At 50.1% G+C, this 18,137-nt stretch overlaps 6 protein-coding genes across 6 annotated transcripts; 5 read left to right on the top strand and 1 right to left on the bottom strand.

Annotated features, from left to right (window-relative positions):
• Positions 1–561: 561 nt before the first annotated feature.
• On the top strand, positions 562–2,042 carry LAESUDRAFT_715820 (uncharacterized protein; the record flags this gene model as incomplete). Its single annotated transcript, XM_040907202.1, has 5 exons — positions 562–656; positions 792–853; positions 910–1,254; positions 1,297–1,728; positions 1,780–2,042. The coding sequence occupies 5 exons, from the start codon at positions 562–564 to the stop codon at positions 2,040–2,042; spliced, it is 1,197 nt and encodes a 398-aa protein (XP_040761851.1).
• An 852-nt stretch (positions 2,043–2,894) lies between these two features.
• Positions 2,895–3,531, top strand: LAESUDRAFT_715819 (uncharacterized protein; the record flags this gene model as incomplete). The annotated part of the gene is made up of 2 exons (XM_040907201.1): positions 2,895–3,053; positions 3,106–3,531. The coding sequence occupies 2 exons, from the start codon at positions 2,895–2,897 to the stop codon at positions 3,529–3,531; spliced, it is 585 nt and encodes a 194-aa protein (XP_040761850.1).
• A 924-nt stretch (positions 3,532–4,455) lies between these two features.
• LAESUDRAFT_786454 (Pkinase-domain-containing protein) lies at positions 4,456–6,999 on the top strand (the record flags this gene model as incomplete). The annotated part of the gene is made up of 5 exons (XM_040913896.1): positions 4,456–4,476; positions 5,943–6,222; positions 6,279–6,352; positions 6,411–6,569; positions 6,625–6,999. The coding sequence occupies 5 exons, from the start codon at positions 4,456–4,458 to the stop codon at positions 6,997–6,999; spliced, it is 909 nt and encodes a 302-aa protein (XP_040761849.1).
• Positions 7,000–7,560: 561 nt separating this feature from the next.
• Positions 7,561–9,538, bottom strand: LAESUDRAFT_715817 (uncharacterized protein; the record flags this gene model as incomplete). Its single annotated transcript, XM_040907200.1, has 8 exons — positions 7,561–7,744; positions 7,863–7,978; positions 8,034–8,201; positions 8,244–8,390; positions 8,446–8,663; positions 8,719–8,833; positions 8,892–9,058; positions 9,118–9,538. The coding sequence occupies 8 exons, from the start codon at positions 9,536–9,538 to the stop codon at positions 7,561–7,563; spliced, it is 1,536 nt and encodes a 511-aa protein (XP_040761848.1).
• A 3,019-nt stretch (positions 9,539–12,557) lies between these two features.
• Positions 12,558–14,205, top strand: LAESUDRAFT_761462 (uncharacterized protein; the record flags this gene model as incomplete). Its single annotated transcript, XM_040912926.1, has 10 exons — positions 12,558–12,586; positions 12,645–12,873; positions 12,926–12,996; positions 13,047–13,075; positions 13,132–13,189; positions 13,242–13,467; positions 13,520–13,828; positions 13,881–13,926; positions 13,984–14,106; positions 14,165–14,205. The coding sequence occupies 10 exons, from the start codon at positions 12,558–12,560 to the stop codon at positions 14,203–14,205; spliced, it is 1,161 nt and encodes a 386-aa protein (XP_040761847.1).
• A 1,322-nt stretch (positions 14,206–15,527) lies between these two features.
• LAESUDRAFT_715815 (uncharacterized protein) lies at positions 15,528–16,906 on the top strand (the record flags this gene model as incomplete). The annotated part of the gene is made up of 6 exons (XM_040907199.1): positions 15,528–15,612; positions 15,656–15,786; positions 15,840–15,979; positions 16,195–16,310; positions 16,455–16,639; positions 16,787–16,906. The coding sequence occupies 6 exons, from the start codon at positions 15,528–15,530 to the stop codon at positions 16,904–16,906; spliced, it is 777 nt and encodes a 258-aa protein (XP_040761846.1).
• Positions 16,907–18,137: the final 1,231 nt, after the last annotated feature.

The raw sequence follows: 18,137 nt of genomic DNA, 5'->3' as shown, positions 1-18,137 counted from the left end.
AAACCAAGATAGGCATGATGTTCACACACGTTGCTGCGACAGCCATCGATCTTCTCACTTATTGTTCTACTTCTGGACATTCCATTGTTTCATGTATGGCCATTAGCTTATACCTGTAGATAGGTTGCTTAGGTAAGATAGCCTGCTGTATGTGTATATAAGACCAGCATGTAGAGGACGAAACCTCAGATTGTTTCTCCTCGTCTACTACCAGTCGACCACTGAGCTTTCCAAGCTCCATTATATTTTTATCATCTCTCCAGACACTTGCTACACAGCTAGTGAGTGTGAGTGTTAGGCTCTTTAGCCACCTTTAGGGATCAGGGGGATCAGGGTGGCACATTTCACGTGACCGTTCTTTTATAGTCTTTTTGATCTCTTGTCCAGCGTCGCTGTGACAGTGTCCCTGTGTGGTACATATGGCCTGGATACTCGCTCACCAACCACACAGTGATCATCAAGGCTTCTGACTGGATCGATTGCTGCACCTGTTTCAGCGAAGAGCTGGAAATGGTGCACGGCTGATGGTCTCAGCCAGCGCCTCTTTACAGCCAGACCGCCATGTACGATCTCTTGCAAAATGACCCAACTTGGCAGCTGCACCGGTTCATGCTCGACCAGCCACCAAGAAGACCAGTGTGGGAGGAAAAGCCTCTGTGAGGTGCACCAGTGAAGGAGGAAGAGCCTCTGAGAGGTGCACCAGTGAAGGATGAAGGACAAGGTGAGGGTAGCCAGCCAGCCAGCCATGTCACTAAGTATAGAAAGACTGCCCGGGACAGTGTGCTGGCCAGGTCTAAGCGAGATGCGCCACCACGACAGTCGGGCACAAGTCATCAAATTGTCATCCGGGATGGTGCAGACATTACCGTTACTCTCGATGGGTCATACTACTAACAGCGTGTCTGACAGGTGTGCCAGAAATTCAAAACCTCCCTGCTTCTCACCTCGCTCAGTCACATGCTCCGAAGCCAGGTCCCTCAGGATCGGCGCCCACTCGCACAATCCAAGTCTTTCAGCGGCTCTCAGTGTCAGGATGGATGCCGTCACCGACTTGGCATTGGCACAAAATCGTCGAAGATCTAGAGCTGACCGCAGAGTGCAGGCAAGTGACGAACATGCCTCAGTTGTACCCATTGTCACTGCCGCAGCTCTTCTATGCTGGTTCTGATGACGTCGTAAGCAAACAGATCTATCATTGGGTGCGCCTTCGAGATTGGTGCATCTCGCAAGCCATACACCCTACTGCTGATGGTCGTGTGCTCATGACCACACAACGATGGTGAACTGCACTCGTAGGGTCATACACAGCACCTCTCCAACTGTTACCTGCAGATGTGATGACCCACTTCTCCCCGGATGACATCGCGCGTCTGCCTAAGCCGCTAGACGCACATATGGAGAATATGCTAGGGAACAGACGATGTGAGGCAGATGGTGCGGACAGAGGAAGCCACCAGAGACTACAAGCAGAACGTGTTAACATCGCTGTTCGATTCACTCTCGAGGATGGCTTCACCCCATATACCGAGGATATGAAGCCATTGTGGGGCGACGAGTCGATCACTCTTGTGCATGCAGGAGAATTCCCCTTGCGAGCAGAAGTCACGTGGGAGCTGTGTTTGCTCTCATTTCAGCTGAAATTGCTCAACGCAGATCGCGTGCTGGCGCTGATACACTATCTGAAAGATGATATGTTGAGGATGGCTGATGCACGCGACAAGGCTATCCGTACGATTTGGTCAGATAAGCAGCAACTCTGACTGATGTGGCAGCGTGCAGGTCTTGTCGACAAGCTTATGAGTTCAGACTGGCATGTGCGGCAGGAAGCAGTACTTAAGTGGGCGGAGATCATGCGAGATTGGCCAGGAGGGGAAGAAATCAGTGAGGAACAGTGGCTTGCTCTGGCGATGGACCTCTCAGACTACGAAGGGAAGGTAATTACCTTCTATTGCAAGTCTTTCCACCAGCAATTCGGCAGAATGCCCGTTATTCCCCTGTGTCAGCCTGAAAGTATGGATCGCCATGTTAAGCAGCATCTCTAGCAGCAACATCTTTGTATACATCTTCTTGTTGATCCTCGCTTCGAATATACGATAGCATTGCATTGAATTGTGTTGAATTGCATATTATTTTGGCTCAGTGATGATCTGAAGTGCCGACCATTGTGGTCACTAAATGCTACTCACGATGAATCCTCCTCTGAACATTGCAAAGCTCAAAATAAATATATTTTTATATGTGTGCATGCGAAACCTTGTGACAGGCTGCTTTGAAGCCCGACTTAGGTGAACGGCTAGGCGCCCAATACCATTGGACGTCCGGATGTCACTAAATTTAAAATTATGAAAGCCTAAATTTGGCACCATGTTGTATCCAATCGCATTGTTAACCATTGTAAGCATAATTTCGAACAGGTCGAAATCCAAATCGCGAATATTGTTGCACATATCACTTCCCATTTTTAGAATGTGGGACTTCATATGTTTCCGTAGCATTGTGATTGCAAATGAAAAACTTTCAATTTGAAGTGCCATATTTGCAAATGTTTGTCACGTGTGTAAGAAATCAGTCGACATTCGCACGCGATTTTCTATATTCGTAAATTGGCTCATGTCTGCCGTGTCACCGCAGACATGAAAGCATTTGCGACCGTTACTTAATGACACGAAATGGTAATTGACTGCCTGTTTGGGAAATAAAGTTGCTTAATTAGGGCATAGTGTTGCATAGGTCACACTTTAGAACACATTTTCAGTGCATTTGCAGCGGGAATAAATGCCTTCATGCCTGCAGTGTGTCTGCTGTGACAACAACCGAGGGAAAGTGAACACGTGGTAAAGTGAACAATACTCTTTACACACAATTCCTCGCCTCCTCTCCACCCCAATCCCATCATGTCTATTTCCTCTGCGACGCCGTATACCAGCCTTTCTGATGCTCTCCTAGCTCGTCACAAGTTAGCAGCGCACTACAAGCGGATGCCTAAGGCTCCGACTGACGAGAATGAAGCTCAGAATCTCATTGATTGGTTCCAGGGCTTCATTGTCAGGATGGTGAGTGAGCGTGCAATTACACTGATTATTCTTCGGTTAACGCGATATGTAGGATACGGTGATTCAGGAGGTCAGAGCAGACAAGGTTGGAGTGGATTTCAACAACATCTGCGAAAATGTGCGGGCCTTCGTCGAACCCCTTGCAACCCCTGCATGGTATGTGTGGGGCACGACGTTCCTCCCCGACCTGAAGACTCGCTTCGGAGAGCAGGCACTGAGAGACGCCGTGGATCTCGCATTCACCAACGCTGACATCGAAGAGCATCACTTCATATCTCTTAAAGACCTGTTGGATGAACAGGAGAAGCTGCCAGCTACTAAAGCGAACATATGTTCGTCTGATGAGGAGTCAAAGATCGAGAAAGACTTAAGTATGTCGACTCAACCAATATTCCTCTTACCTCCGACTCCCATCACAATTCGAACTGCGTGGAAACAAAAACGCCCGATTCCGTTCAGTGAAGACCACGTACCGTGACAGGGTCCGATTCATCCTCCATCTGCCACTGCGGCAAACGCTGCGGCGGACATGGAGCCCAAGGCCACGACGAATGAGAGAGCACCGGTCGAGAATGACGCGGTTCCTTCCGGTGGCCTGCCGGATCGTATCACCCCCGATGCGAAGTCCGCCATCGTCACGAATGTGTCATCCCCTGTGATTGCGGTTTCTATGAACAAGAAGACACAGCCTGCCCTAGGCATCCCTGATTTCAACGTTAGTGGCAGGTAGGCCGCTGATGCCATACTGAGTGGTAAATTAGACCTCACTGACGTTTTCGTGATCTCCCCCAGCAAAGACGCGAAGCCCGCTCCTTCATCAGACAGCAACCTACCAGTGGTAGCTAGCAGCAAGGATGCCGCCACCGCCGTCGCCGATTCCAAGCACGCACTCGTTACCATCAACGAGCGAAATGCGCCGGCGGATTTCGAGTCTGACAGCACAGTTATTGACGCACTCGCTGTCATCGCTGCCGACATTTCCGGCGATGACGCCAAAGGCGGACGGCGACAGCAGTGTACCCGGTGCTACAGGAAGAACTTAGATTGCATCCCGCTGAAAGGGAAGAGGCAGTGCACAGAGTGCAAATTCTCTCGTAAGGGCTGCAGCATGGTTTCGCCAGCGTCCTTTTGTGAGCAGGTTGAAACTCACGTCAATAATGGTGAGACCTTCCCCATCCTTCGCCCGACCCAATACTGAAAGGTTTACCAAGCAGACTCAGCTGTAGGAGCTGCTGATTTCACCACCATTAATCCCTTCACGTGCATCTATCCTAACCAGCACTCTACAGCTATTCGTCAATTGGAGGAGGAGGAAAAGACATATGAGGTGAAGATAGCGATTTTGCAAGATATACTGGCTTCCATCAGACTCCGCAAGGAGAACTTTAGGTTCAAGGCTGGTATGAACATTGCAAATATGGTGGTCTAGATGACTATGAGGCAGCTTCACGCGTGTACACGTTTCTCTCAATCGATTCATGCTATCATGTACACCGAGCACGGAGACTGGAGAAAACTAGATAGTTTTGTACAGCAAGGGTTCGATACATGTTTAAAACTATGCTCAAAACTCGACCATGAAAATGGTGCATCAAACTCTGATTCGAGAGGTGAGAATCTCGTCGAGTTTGAAGTTGCATGTTCTCCGCGACCATTTCGCTTCAAAGCTCGGAAAAGTTTCTTCCAAGTGTGCCATTAGCGATGCTTGCCTCTCCTTCATGCACTGAGCCACCCCCGACAACTCTGCCACCGACGACCGTTGACGCTGATGCCACTTCATGCGCTGAGCCACCCCCGACACCTCCGCATACGACGAACGTTGATGCCGATGCCGATGCGTCTCCTGCGCTGTCCGATGCAGTGTCGGATATTTCAATCTATGATGTTTCTTTCTCGTATAAAATGGATTCGGAAGGTAATTATAAAAGGATATCCAAGGGTTCCCCCAAGACTTCCACACAGGATCTGCCTCCCACTCTGAAACAGTCTCCCAGAGTTGGAGGTAGCAGACGTTCCCTACTTAACTCATGTTCAGATTCGTTGCCCCTCGTTCAATCTGAGAGCCTGCTGAGCTCGTCTGAACGCACTCTGGTCCATGCACCACGCTCTCCCCAAAGAACTGCATCCTCCGCGTTGTCTTCTGTTCGGTCAATCCTTGCGCGGCCGTCTATCGGAAGTGACCCTGCACGCAGAATGGGTGGAGCATGCCATGTCAAACGAGAAGAACTCCGGGAGGCGGAGGCTCTCCTCTGATCCGAACCTCAAGCCGTTGAGGAGGAAAAGCATAACAACGGCAACAACGCACAAAGACCATCGCTGCGCTCCTCCATCCCCTTCCATTCTACGCGCTCCTTGAATAGGAACCTCGAGAAAGTCGTAGAGGGCCCGGACACTGAGGAGAGCAGTACACTTGATCCGTGGCTGCGGCAGCACAAACGTCATGCCAGGCCACGTCGTTCTATGAGCCTCGGTGCGTCCGTGAAAGCGAAGACGGAGCCAGAAGTGTCTGCTTTATCGAATTTGCAGCTTCAACAAGCCTCTCTGCGACCAGGAACCTCTATGGGAATGTGTGGACCTTCTTCGTCGGACATGCTCGCGACGAGCATGACAGCCACAGTGTTGGAACCGGAGGCACCTTCAGCTGGTCGATCGTTCGCTGATGGTGACAGGGGAGACTGGGATCAAGACATCGCATATGGGTCGAGGTCACAGCCGGTTAGTGAGTCTGCGAGCCTCCCTTCATCTCAACACGCACAGCCAGCTTCGATAGCAGCAGCAATATCAGCGCCAAGCGTTATGCCCGGCTCTGACACGCGATGGCATACTATCATCGTATGTCGTGCAGCTGGGCTTGGTGCGTACATTAATTGATGTGATCTTGGCGTACAGGTCAATAAGAAGTCATACACCCGCCTTGATGTGATAGGCAAGGGCGGGTCATCTCGCGTGTACCGCGTAATCAGTCCGGCAAGCGAGATCTTCGCAATCAAGCGGGTTGCACTCGAGAAGACTGACAGAGAAACAATGATCAGCTATATGAATGAAGTATCATTTCTGAGGCGCCTCTCAGGCAACAATCGCATCATCAGGCTCATCGATAGCGAGGTCAAGCCTGGGCCTCATGGGTCGAGAGGCCATCTGTTGCTTGTGATGGAGTATGGTGAGATTGGTGAGTGTCCGTGCCATTCGCGAAAGAAGCTAGCAAATTCACACGTCGCCTACTAGATCTGGCGAAATTATTGCAGGAACAGCAAAGGTACCCTCTGGATCCAGTGTGGATAGCATATTATTGGAAACAAGTCAGTGAGAATAACTGCTTCAATGTGCCTAAATGCTCACCATACCCCCGAATTGCAGATGTTGCAAGCCGTCCATATTATTCATGAAGAGAAAGTTGTTCACTCAGATCTCAAGCCTGCTAACTTTGTACTCGTCCGTGGTCAGCTAAAGCTTATTGACTTCAGTATTGCGAAGGCCATCGCGAACGACACCACAAACATTCATCGTGACTACCAAGTACGAATCGTCCCACAGCTGTTCCATGTCCGGGTGGTTGCTGATGTCGACGCAGATTGGCACCGTCAACTATATGTCGCCCAAAGCCATCCAAACCCCCAGTGGTAATTACAAACTCAAAGTTGGCCGGCCCAGTGACGTATGGTCTCTGGGCTGCATCTTGTTCCAGATGGTGTATGGGAAGCCACCATTTTATCATTTGTCCATGATCCACAAGATGCAAGCCATACTCGACGCCTCGCATCTCATCATATTCCCCGAGAGCGTGTCTTTACTTCATCCTCCTGATCCGGAAAAGCCCATAGCAGTCCCCGTACCGGAAGCCATCATTGGGGACATGCAGAGCTGTCTTAAGCGGGATCCTAAATGCCGCATGACGATTCCGCAGTTGCTGAGGCAGGAATGGCTGATGATGCAGGCCGGTAAGTGACTCTTAAGCTATTGGGAACGTGCGTCGGACTGATGAAAGGGATTCAACCAGCTTCACAGCCTCCTCCACCGGCAGAGACACCTTCTCCGTCGGTGAACGATAACGAAGCAAGCATCGACCAATACCTTTTGGAACAACTGTTACGGTACGGCATATCTCTTGGACGACAGAGTGAACACGTGAGCGACGAGAGGCTTGCTGAGGATGCGCAGGTGCATGTGCTGATCCCGTTCGGCGTCTACATACGTTGCTGATCCTTATGCTCCCATCGTTATCAGCGTTTCCTTCAAGATCTCCAAGGCGATGAGTGATCGCGAGGCTGCCATCATCTGTGTGCACGAGGGTCACGGGGCCACTGCACTCGACGATCCAGCGACTCTGCATGTTATTGGTTCCCGTCGCTGAATGTGGAACAATAGAGGCTCGTAATCGCACCCACATTGGCACTCAGCACGGGACCTGACCTGTTTGCCGTGAGCCCTCATACTCATTGCATTGTTTATTATGGAATGGCTCGATACGTATCGTGTGCACGGAGGCGTATGAGACGTGGTCCATCAGCTACAAAGTATGGAAGCCCTCGGGAGCTACAGATGTCATACTTGACCTGAGAATCGTGATAACATCCCAGATGTACAGAATTGTGACTGATCCTATCATGAAAGCACCAATGTGCAGCATTGATGCACTTTGCAGTGCGCCACATGCACATGCGAGCGTTGAGATCGATGACATTTGCAGTCGCCTGTAGTAGATGTAAAGCACTGAAGTCAGTTTGCGATGCACGTTTTCTCCATCGCATCTGTAAATTCCCATGGTGTCAAATTATCTCTGTTAGAAGCCATCCGAAACCGAGCACATACAGGGTGCAATAGCTGCCCACATAGTTACTACCAGGCAGATAAAGGTTTTCCACGAAGTACATCTGCAAGCGTTTTGGAATAGTGCAAAATGCATCGATCACAGATGAGTGATAAGTCTGTACAATCAACTGTTGCAGAGCCTGTTTTCAACTCATGATGGCAGAGACCTACCACAGCTATGAAAGAAGTCTTCGCGGAAGATGTAGCAGGTGTAGTTCCGTACAACTCAGCGCCGATTGGTGATACCCTGCTTGGGTTGCGAGTTCGCTGAGCAACTGGGGCATTCTGGCAATGTTGGCGATCCTCCGGCTGTGGTTTATCATATTTCTTCCTCAGAATCTATTCACTAGTAGCCGCACGCTATGGTGAAGGGTGACTTACCGGCTTCTGAGAGGGGTAATTGCATTTCGAGGTTTGTATTGATTCGTCAGTCACGTCGACGCTGACATCATGCATGGGAACGTATGGCGTAGGCTGTAAGCATTGGGGAACGAATAACAGTCGAGAATCGCCCACAACCTCAACGTTCTGCTCAAAGATTGTACATTGTTTTCGGTCTTGAATTGACTATCGGAGGACGCACCGCAAGTTCCTCAGAGAAAAGTTCATAATTTCTCATGGAGGTATCACGAGCATTCTGAGCCGAGTTCCTCAGAGTGTGAATCGCATCGCTCAGTCCAGCCATGCCAACGGAAGGGTTCTTAATAGAACACCCAGTCGATAGTGGCGAAGAGATGCAAGTTGCAATGCATGCTTCAGTATGTGAGCCAGAATTGCATACAGTGTGATATGTGTTGCCGTCTACGGTGAGTCTGTATCGGTTACCATTATGCGCAGATCTTCCAAGACAACGCACCCTGCAATAGTTTTAAGGCCTTGCGTATCGAGCGAACGGAGCTTTCGAGCTCTCCAACTCGGTCACTTATCGCATCCACAGCGCAGGTCACAGTGTTGAGTTTTGATAGTTGACGCTGCTTCGTCATTTGCATTGTGAGAATGATGGGATAGATACGCGAGACGCTAACCGACCAGGTCGTTATCAATCCGTTTCAGACGCCTTTTCGTCTCCTGACGATTGGCCTCCATATCTTCTTCCCGCTCATTCATACTTAGTTGTATATCGGTTGCTGTGGCATTCAAATACGCAATTGTGGCATCTATATCCCTAAGCCTTCTTAGAACAACGTGATGATGACCTGAAAAAATAGTTGACATTTAGCTGTGTTCATCGTTATGCTATCCGGTGGACAATTACCTAAATTGGGCGCATCTCCGATGAAAATATCGCAGTCCTGGCCACTGTCGTCGCTGGAGACATGGCTTCTATGAGCATTGTCAAATATTGGAGTGTCGGCGTCCACCAGCAAGTGGTTTACAGGGCCATGCAGTGAGTGCCACTTCGTCAGAGAGCGATGTAGCATGAAAGATGCATCATATAGTGCCCCTTGCAGGATGTCGATGGGTAGAATTTCGTCCAATAGTGCATCAATTAGTTCTGCTTGCTCAGGGTCTGCAATTGCACGTAAGAAATCCGATAATAGCACCCGAATCTCTTCAGGATACAATCGAACCTTATTGCCCGAATGCGATCGCTCGACATGCACGGTAACAGCAGATAGAAAGAGGTCCTCTAGCCTTTCCAATAGCTCAGCCTCGTCAGGGAGATTGGACGGCATCATGAGTCAAATGACCGTGTGGCACCATCAGATTGATGGCCTTATAGCATTGAGAGAGAATGCACATGAGCACATGCCGCGACCGCGTTTTCAACCCCAATCAGATAGATAGTATGACGGAAACGAGATCGCTGCGGCTACGAGAAGGCGCGTGCAGAATCAGCAATGCTTGATTTCCGGACATAAAATACAAATCATGTATGTATATATCCCTTGCCAACAGCGCATCCACGTATCTCTAGGTGGACGACAATACACGCCTCGGAGTGCCGCCATCAGTCGTCCAGAACCTCAATCCGTTCGACTGTTTTTGGAGGTCTTCTCCATCGGGCCTGGAACCTTCTTCGTCTCCGTTCCTACCATGCACAGAATTATTGCGAAGTTTCATATGCATGCTGTCGATAACCGGGAGTCTTGCGAAGGCAACGAAGAAGGCCCACCGTCAGATGAGAATACCGCATGAGAATTGCTTCCACATAGCACGGGTGCGAATGATTTTGATGCAATCATGGGATGTCAGAAGGCTGGCTGTATGGCAATCTATTGGGCCGCAAATGCGAGGTCTTGCCTGGAAATATCACCGCTGTCGCATGGAGCAGAATGTCCTCACCATGCAAATGGTGCTTAGGAAGGACCCGCAGCGATCTAGAAAAAAGAAGGTACATCGAAGGGCTTGGCTCGTTCCATTCTGATGCATCCTACACGAGGTCGGGCCAGATGATGCTGCGATGCTGTGCGGAGTTCTTGCTCGAGGTGGGGGGGATAAGTTACGCTTTCTCATTCACATCCTACTCGTTCAAGTCATACCGTAGAGAACAAGCGCATGTCAAACTGGCCATTTGTATTCAGCGCGAGGCCTGATCACCTAGTTAAACAACCTTTTCCCACTGTGCGTACACCATCTTACCCGTATGCAATCCCCTTTCTGCTTCTCTTCGTTGATATGGGGATCGAGGCAATACCACACCTCCGCCTCTATCAGCTGATAGTTGAATGGACTGTCGTGGAGTATACACTTCCTACGACAGCAACACCGACCTAGCATGAATGTCTGGAACGAGAGTGAATGAGAGAGGCTCACATCTAAAATTTCATCGGCACTCTCGCTCGTCGCATCTGGATGCATGAATTCTCGGTAGCATGGAGACATGCTCTGGGTGGGAACAGCATTAGACATCCGCTTCACTACACGTCGAGTAACAGTTTTCGCTGGAAGAAAATGGCAAGATCAGGGTCGGAAAGCCTGCTGTCGACGACGAGAATACCTAAGAATGATGTCATCCACGATAATGCATGCCGAGGCACACACAAATAATTGGTGTGCCTTCTCTGCGCATTCTCCGCCTCAGCGGTCAGCTCCGTGCCCGTGTTCACGTCGGTGTAACGAGACGTTGTCCACGATTAACACGCCCTTTCAGCACACAGCATCGATCATCAGGGTTACCCTCGGTCCTGACCTGTGTGGAGTTGCGAGCTCGAGCGAGAAGGATCCTGGGGCGAAACTATGTACCTTCAAGGAGCAGACGGGGCAAGACACCGCAAGAGGGCACCGTCTTAGTCAGCCACCTCCATTCTCCAAAACTCCATGTTGCGCTCATTCTGTATGTTGGTAATCGAGGACATAGTGTCCGGGACGCTACACAAGACGGGCATTATACCGCGCATTAAGTGGCGTCCTACTTGAAGATAGCAAGGCATTGAGGCGTCAGGCGCGCGACTTGCTCATGGCCGATTGCGTAGCCCCAACCAGAGAACGCGTCCGCGATCTCTGCGATAGAAATCACTGGAAATGATGACCGCCAGCCATGTTTGGCACGAATAGCCTGGGAAGGACTCAGAGCGATGTCGTGGCCAATCACGCGCCGCCCGTGCGAGTCTACCCACATTGAGCGTGCCATCGACGTCTGTCACCGTAGCTCCTGTCAAACACCCGTTTGACATATTCGCTGTAGCACAAGTCTCGTTATCATGTCGACTTCGTTCATAGCACTACGCCAGCCGAATCACGCCAGCCGAATCGCTCTGATGTACCTCTAGCGCATTATTGCTGACCTGCAAGTAAAGAGTCGGTCGTAAGCCTGTCGGTGAGTGCTCTAGTGGAAGCATTTGCCTCGATTGGGGGAGAACCGACATGGAGCTTATTGCGGACTAGAAATGACGATTTGATAGCAGCACTGAGGCATCCATGAACGTTCGAAAGTCAGGTTGATGAGTGCACATTGCATTTCGAGTCGTCTATCCCATTGCATTTTAAGTCATCTAGCCCAAACACATCCCCGTAGGAGTCTAACGGCCGTATGCAGATTGTAGGCATTGGTCTACTTATCGCCACATCCCGTTCGCGAAGCTCAGAGCCTCGTACGTGTGCTGTTTGGTCGTAGTATCTCTGTTGACTGACGGGCTCTCGGTGTCGTATCAACAGTGGTGTTCCGCGCATGTGGTATTCCTCCTCGATGAGCTATCTGCTCTGATTGCACCCCTCTCGGCACCTGCCAAGCCGCATGTTCCTCTTCATGCTGCTGGCACATTAGCTACAATGCACTATACTGCATATCTTTCTCCTGGCCTAGTGATATAACATCGGACACCCTGCAACTGACGTGCATCGCCGGCGACTCGAAAAGACGGTTCATTGGCAGCGATTTGAACATCGGCGCCTTTGGAACGATGGGATCGCAGAGCCGCCACATATCCAACGTGCATGGACTCTGGCTAGTTTCACAGGAAGCCTCGCCATTAGTTAATCCGTTGTGACCAGTCTCCTCTTCGTGCTCTGCTTGCAGGCGTTCTCCTGTTTATGGTGATCTGATCTGATCACGTGCCTACGATAGTTGTGGGATGACTCATTGTCTTCTCTTCGGAGCAGTGAATCGACTTTTTTTTCTCCTGTATGGCATCTATCGCACATTGTCTTCTATACGAGGCGGTGAATAAGCGGATGCCTCTGCATGACTCTGTCCTGGGAATAAAAGTCAATCTGACGTGTGCTGACCCTCGACGACGTCGCTTTCTCTCCATCATGTCTGTTGGCCACGTTATCTCGTCTTGGTTTGATCCTGCGTGCATTTCTATGAACCTAGAGGCATCACTGATGCTCTAATTGTAGGGGTGCCACCTTGCGACCTGGCCGCACCACTTTTCTCATTCCGGAACATGTCAACTTGCGCATCACGAATGCCGCCCTTATCGTAGACGATGCTACCTCCATTGCACACACTCATAGTCGGACTTCGCTCTGGATGATGCCCCTCAAACAGTCCGGTGTGGTCTCTCCTATCTTGAATTCGTCGAACAAGATTGAGCGCGTGATTCTCTTTACGCTTATTTCTCGCGAGGTATATTGGTTTATTGCAATCTCCTCCAACGGCACTGTCTCAGTTCTTCCAGGTCGAGCACCACCTTCTCGAGATCACACTGGTTGAGAATGATTATATTGCATTTGAGGTCATTGGAAAGAGGTAAAGCACGCTCCAGATGTTATTATCGTCCCTTATCAAAAACGTACCAGCTCTGTATGCCTGTCAGGAAATTACATAGGTGTGCTAGCACTGCTCGTCCAATCCGATGAAGCACTCTGCTCATCTGACTTCCAGCAATCTCACGAGAAAATATCACTGGAACATCTTTGATTCCCGCTCTAGCGGAGAAGCTGTGAGAAACTCCCTCAAACGTCCTGTCCGTATACTGATAAAGTCAAAACCAGGTCATCGTGTGCAGAGCCTTCCAGCACGCCTCAAGGTAAAAAGCGCGCTAGGGTCGAGCCACTGTTTGTGCCTACGAGCAGTCTGCATTCCATTGCTCATCACGAGGTGGATGCCATTCCTTCTGCAAGTTCAATAAGAGGCTCTTCGCCAAGGAAGGCAATTTCGCATCAATTTGGGTGCAGCCCTTTTGCGGCATCACCTACGGTAGTTGGCGCAAAGCGTGCTGTGAGTGCCGGGTGCCCCGAGTGATAAAAATGCTATTCTGAACCCGGAGTAGCGCATTGCAAGTTCAACTGAAACGACAGGAGATTCCAGCTCAGAGTCGTCCATTGCAGCCTCACCGATTCCGGTGAAGTCGCTGCTGGGCGCACCTCGTCGATCGGCCACGAGCACCAAGAATCTGCAAGCGGAAGGACATACGCATTACGTGCAGCCGGCCGTGCCGCTATTCAATGAGGCCGTGATCAAGGATCACAAAGTCGGTTCAGGGGCGCTACGTGCGGCTCGAGGGGATGAAATCTCGATGTGGTATCGGCTTCAGCTAGCAAACGAGGTCACAGTACAATCTAGCATGGAAGGAACACCGGTTTGTCTTGAACGTTTGAAAGTCTCCGTTGCACTGATGGTTCGACTGTCAGTTTGTGAAGGCGGAGATCACTTTGGGACAAGGCTTCATCCTGCCTGGTTGGTACAGGTTCAGGTGTGTGATAACCATCGCAGAGCTGACAAAATCATTCACAGCGATTGATAGCGGCATCATTGGTATGAAAATTGGAGGCGAGCGGTTGATCAAGGTACCTCCAACGCTAGGTTTCGGAGATCGCGAACACGACGCGATCCCACCCAATAGTACTCTCTTCTTTCGTAAGTAGGCATGCTGAGAAATCGAGAACTGTACTTTGACTATGGGATAAACGCATAGAATGCAAGCTGCTCAGCATTCGCCAGCCAGATGCGAAATAGATACGGGCTCTATACTACGCTGATGGTCTGTTGGTCGCACGTGTGTCATATTGCAGGTATTGAACGTTCATGCATAGATGCCATGTCGGCGAGAATGAGGACCACATACGGCCGTCCAGGTACATTGGTACGAGGCATCAAGGAAAGGGTGAGCCTCTGTCGCCTAGTCGACTTAGTGGGGTTCAGAGCATTGGGAATCTATTATCAGGGACAATTACTGTCATGAAATTTATATAGCTATCAGTCGGCGTTATGAGACTCACCCATCCGAGCTTCCTCAAAGGTCCCTTAATCATTTTCGTCGGTAGGACCACCTAACATCCACTCTCCATATAGCGGTGGAGGGATAGGGTAATGGGAGGCACGTTAAAGATCTTTACATCAGCTATGCGTGATTGCAACATTGTAGCGGACGACACATAGTCCCCCAACAATCCTCGTGAGAGAAAAGGAGTTATAAAGTGGACAGCGAAATTCATGTAGAGCAACAGTCGACCGACAACTGAGCAAAATCGTTGCTCTTCTTGCTCGCGAGCGATCTGTGACGGCATCCAACTGATTCTGATGCCTCCATACACAGAGCCAGCTGCTGGTGACATAGGGTGTATCTTGCAGATGCTTCGTTGGGAACACATCTGAACTTTAGGTCTCTCCTCCGGTGTGTCCACTCATCCACCTTTGCTCTTTTCAAGATCGCTTCGTTGAGGTTTCGAACTACAAGCGATCGTCGGGCCCATGCGTTCTCCCACTGCGACGGCTCTTTCAGCCTACTTCTAGCTTGCGTTCATGGGAGCATTCTTCGTTCATGCCCGGTTGTGCCTGACTGAAGTCCTCCAAGTTCTGATTTGAACCCGGTCATCGCGCCGCGCGGTTGCATCGAAGACCGTTTAATAGTGAGCACCCATGGTGTCATAACATTCTTGAACCAAGGTATCATGCCACGCGGTTGCATCCAAGATCTTTTACCGGTGAGAACCCTTGGTAGCGTAATGGTTCTTGCTAGACTGGTCGATCCCCCTCTCACCTTGTAACCATTCAGCGGTGATCACTCAGTGCTGTCATTTTTGTATAAAAATGCACGACGGAGTCCGCTGTCTGTCGGGGCCCTTGGTTGCTCCGTTCCATTGCCACCGATGGGCAGCCCTTTATCCATGCAATGTGCAAAACTGGCCAGTCTGACTCTTAAGCAGGTGCCGTTACAGCGCTCCATCTTTTGATGCCGCACTTACTTCTTTGATGTTTCTTGCAGCGTGCAGATCAACGGGCAGCTTGAACAATTTGGACGTTCGATCATCGAGTGCTAGAAATGGAAAGATTAATCGATGGAGAGATTGGTCGACGTCCTACAGCTATCTGGTGACTGGCACCAGCAGCGCTCGAAGCGCAAAAGGCTTTCACGATGCCGACGTATGATCCTGTCAGCTGCATAACCCTCCGTGCTTTCTGAAAGACGTCCGTCAAGCGACGAGCACAGGCCCTAGGCTTTCCCGCATTTCATTTCTTCCTCGAACAACTCCCCATGCCTCTGTTACGGTGACGTCGGATGGCGAGCTGTTCGTGGGTCGAGGAGCTGTCAACGTCGTGAGTTTATAAAACATTTGTCGGTTGTTTGGAATCGTCAACGATACATACAGGACTCTCTTGCGGATGCGATGGATGCAACGGACTCTGAACTAGACCACTCAGGGCAGCGTGCCTGGGTCCATGTGTCGCCGGCACCATACCCATTTGCAACATTATTTTTTGTGGATTTGGAGGAGCGTCTTGATCTTCCGTGACTTCGCAACGAAGTGTTGAGAACTTTCGCCAATGTAGCATATCAATCTTTACCGCTACTCCACTCTAAATAAGCTGCCAGACAAGTGCAAAGTGACTAATCCCCAGCGCGCTGCTTTGACTATCGTAGGGCATATGCCCGACATAAGTGCGGTGTTTATCTCCTCTTCTGACCTCGTCATTGAGCAGTCCTTCAATTTTTGGTGATTGTAGACTCACAGCAATCGCTGTCATATGGATCGACCCTGCTTCAAAATGGACATCAAAATGTTTTTTGGGAGAAGCGCAGCACACCGGTAGGACCATATGTGCCGGAATGAATAAATCAAGTGAGTCATCATATTGATTCAATCTGCACAAGGCCATCTTTTGAACTCATACTGTCTATAGCCGTTGTGCCTATCGCTCCAAGGATACCTCGCGGCACATGCTCCATGCCTGATCTCGCTTGCTATGGCCCTCCTTCCCTTCAGTTTATCAGCGTTGCTGCAATAGCACTCGTCCCATAAGCTTCCATACACTAGAAAAGCACATCCATCAGGAGCACAGTGGGGTGGAGCACAGATTTGTGATGTTCCAGGACGTGCACAGTGAGGGGCAGGAGAGCGAGGACTCGGTAGAGGCCCGTGCAAATCTTCAGGTCTCCTGGTCACTGAAGGTACAGAAATTGACGGCTCGATATGTCTGAGCGAAGTCAACTTGCCTCCAAATGTCTATTCCACAAGTTTTGTAGCTAGATATACCTGTTATATCGAGAAGTGTTCCGTGAACATGTTATCGGCACTATGACTAGCATTTTCGCCAGGCTCAGCAAGTTTGCACTTACTGTTTACAAACCGCTCTCGGAGTGATCCTTGCAGTTGAGAAAAGTGCCAGCGTGGGATGGAAAGGTACTACCATGCATGCAGGCTTGAATACATCGTGAGATGTGTGCTACTCGAGAAGTGCCGCCGTTGGCGGCAGATGCCTTGCTCTCCCTTGTTGTGAAGCGGGATGTTCAGATTATCTGCAAGATCCGAATAACAATAAAGGTGCCTTGAGCCACAAATGACACCAAGCAATGTACAGCGCCCTTCTGGGGAGCAAGTGATTAGCGCTTCATCAATGTACGCGTGCTGCCCTGTGCTGCCGCAGAACCTATCGTCCAATCTGTCATGACGCATGGCGGTACGTACCCTCTGCATTACATTTTCGATGCTTTTCGTGGGCTACGTAACAAGGCATGTTGGCCTCATTATGAGTAAAAGTGCACTGCCTCACGTTGTGGAAGCACTTGGATGCGTGACTCAACGAGTGCAGTTTTCGAGTCATACTTGATTGTATATCTAATTCCCCCTTCTGCTGCTAGGGAATGCTGGTATGTTGAAGACATCTCGCACATACCGACCATCGAGAACATATCTGTGTCAATGCTCGCGATGTGCCCAGACGTTTTCTCTCGATCCCCGCACCGATCACTCTGTCCTGGATAAATTCGTTGGAAGAAACGAGCGAGACGATCACCGAAGGACAGACCATCAAGGAGACATCTGTCTGCCTACAGCCTCCATGCTGCTCTCCGAAGGTGATGCAGCATCTGTACGACGCGAGTCCCAGTCCACGGTGGACCTGCCAAGCAAAAGTACATCCAACTTCTATAGTAGCGGTATGCACCATCTCCACGAAAACGACAGCATGCACGGAGCAGGACCCTCAGCAATGTCTTATGGTGCACCAATCATTTTATCCAATTTTCAGGACGATGCACTAGAGATGTTGAGCAGGGTTAGAACAGAGTTGGACTGTAGGATTGCTGTAGCTGCAGACCACGGAGCGCTCACCTTCGTTTCCACCCCTGGAGTGTCTTCAATTCCACTTGCTTTTCAAGCACTGCAGACCGGACCAAGAGAGATCAACCAGGGCTGTTTCGCCATTGAATACAATCATTCCTCAAATTCGGCTCTACTCGACTTCGAGGAGTGGCTCCTTGCCATATATCTTCAAGTCGAACAGCACAGAAGTCATCCAGTTGATCACATCAGACTGCATTTTTCCGTGCTTCTTCGCGATTTAGAGATAGCGCTGGCAGAAGTGGAGGAGTGGAAGATGCTGGAATGGGAGAAACAGAGATTGGCATCGACCGAATCTGAAGGGGATCCTACATCTGATGTGCATGT

Source organism: Laetiporus sulphureus (assembly GCF_001632365.1).
Source record: "Laetiporus sulphureus 93-53 unplaced genomic scaffold LAESUscaffold_35, whole genome shotgun sequence".
Taxonomy (NCBI): Eukaryota; Fungi; Basidiomycota; class Agaricomycetes; order Polyporales; family Laetiporaceae; genus Laetiporus; species Laetiporus sulphureus.
This window is presented reverse-complemented; position numbering and strand designations above follow the sequence as displayed.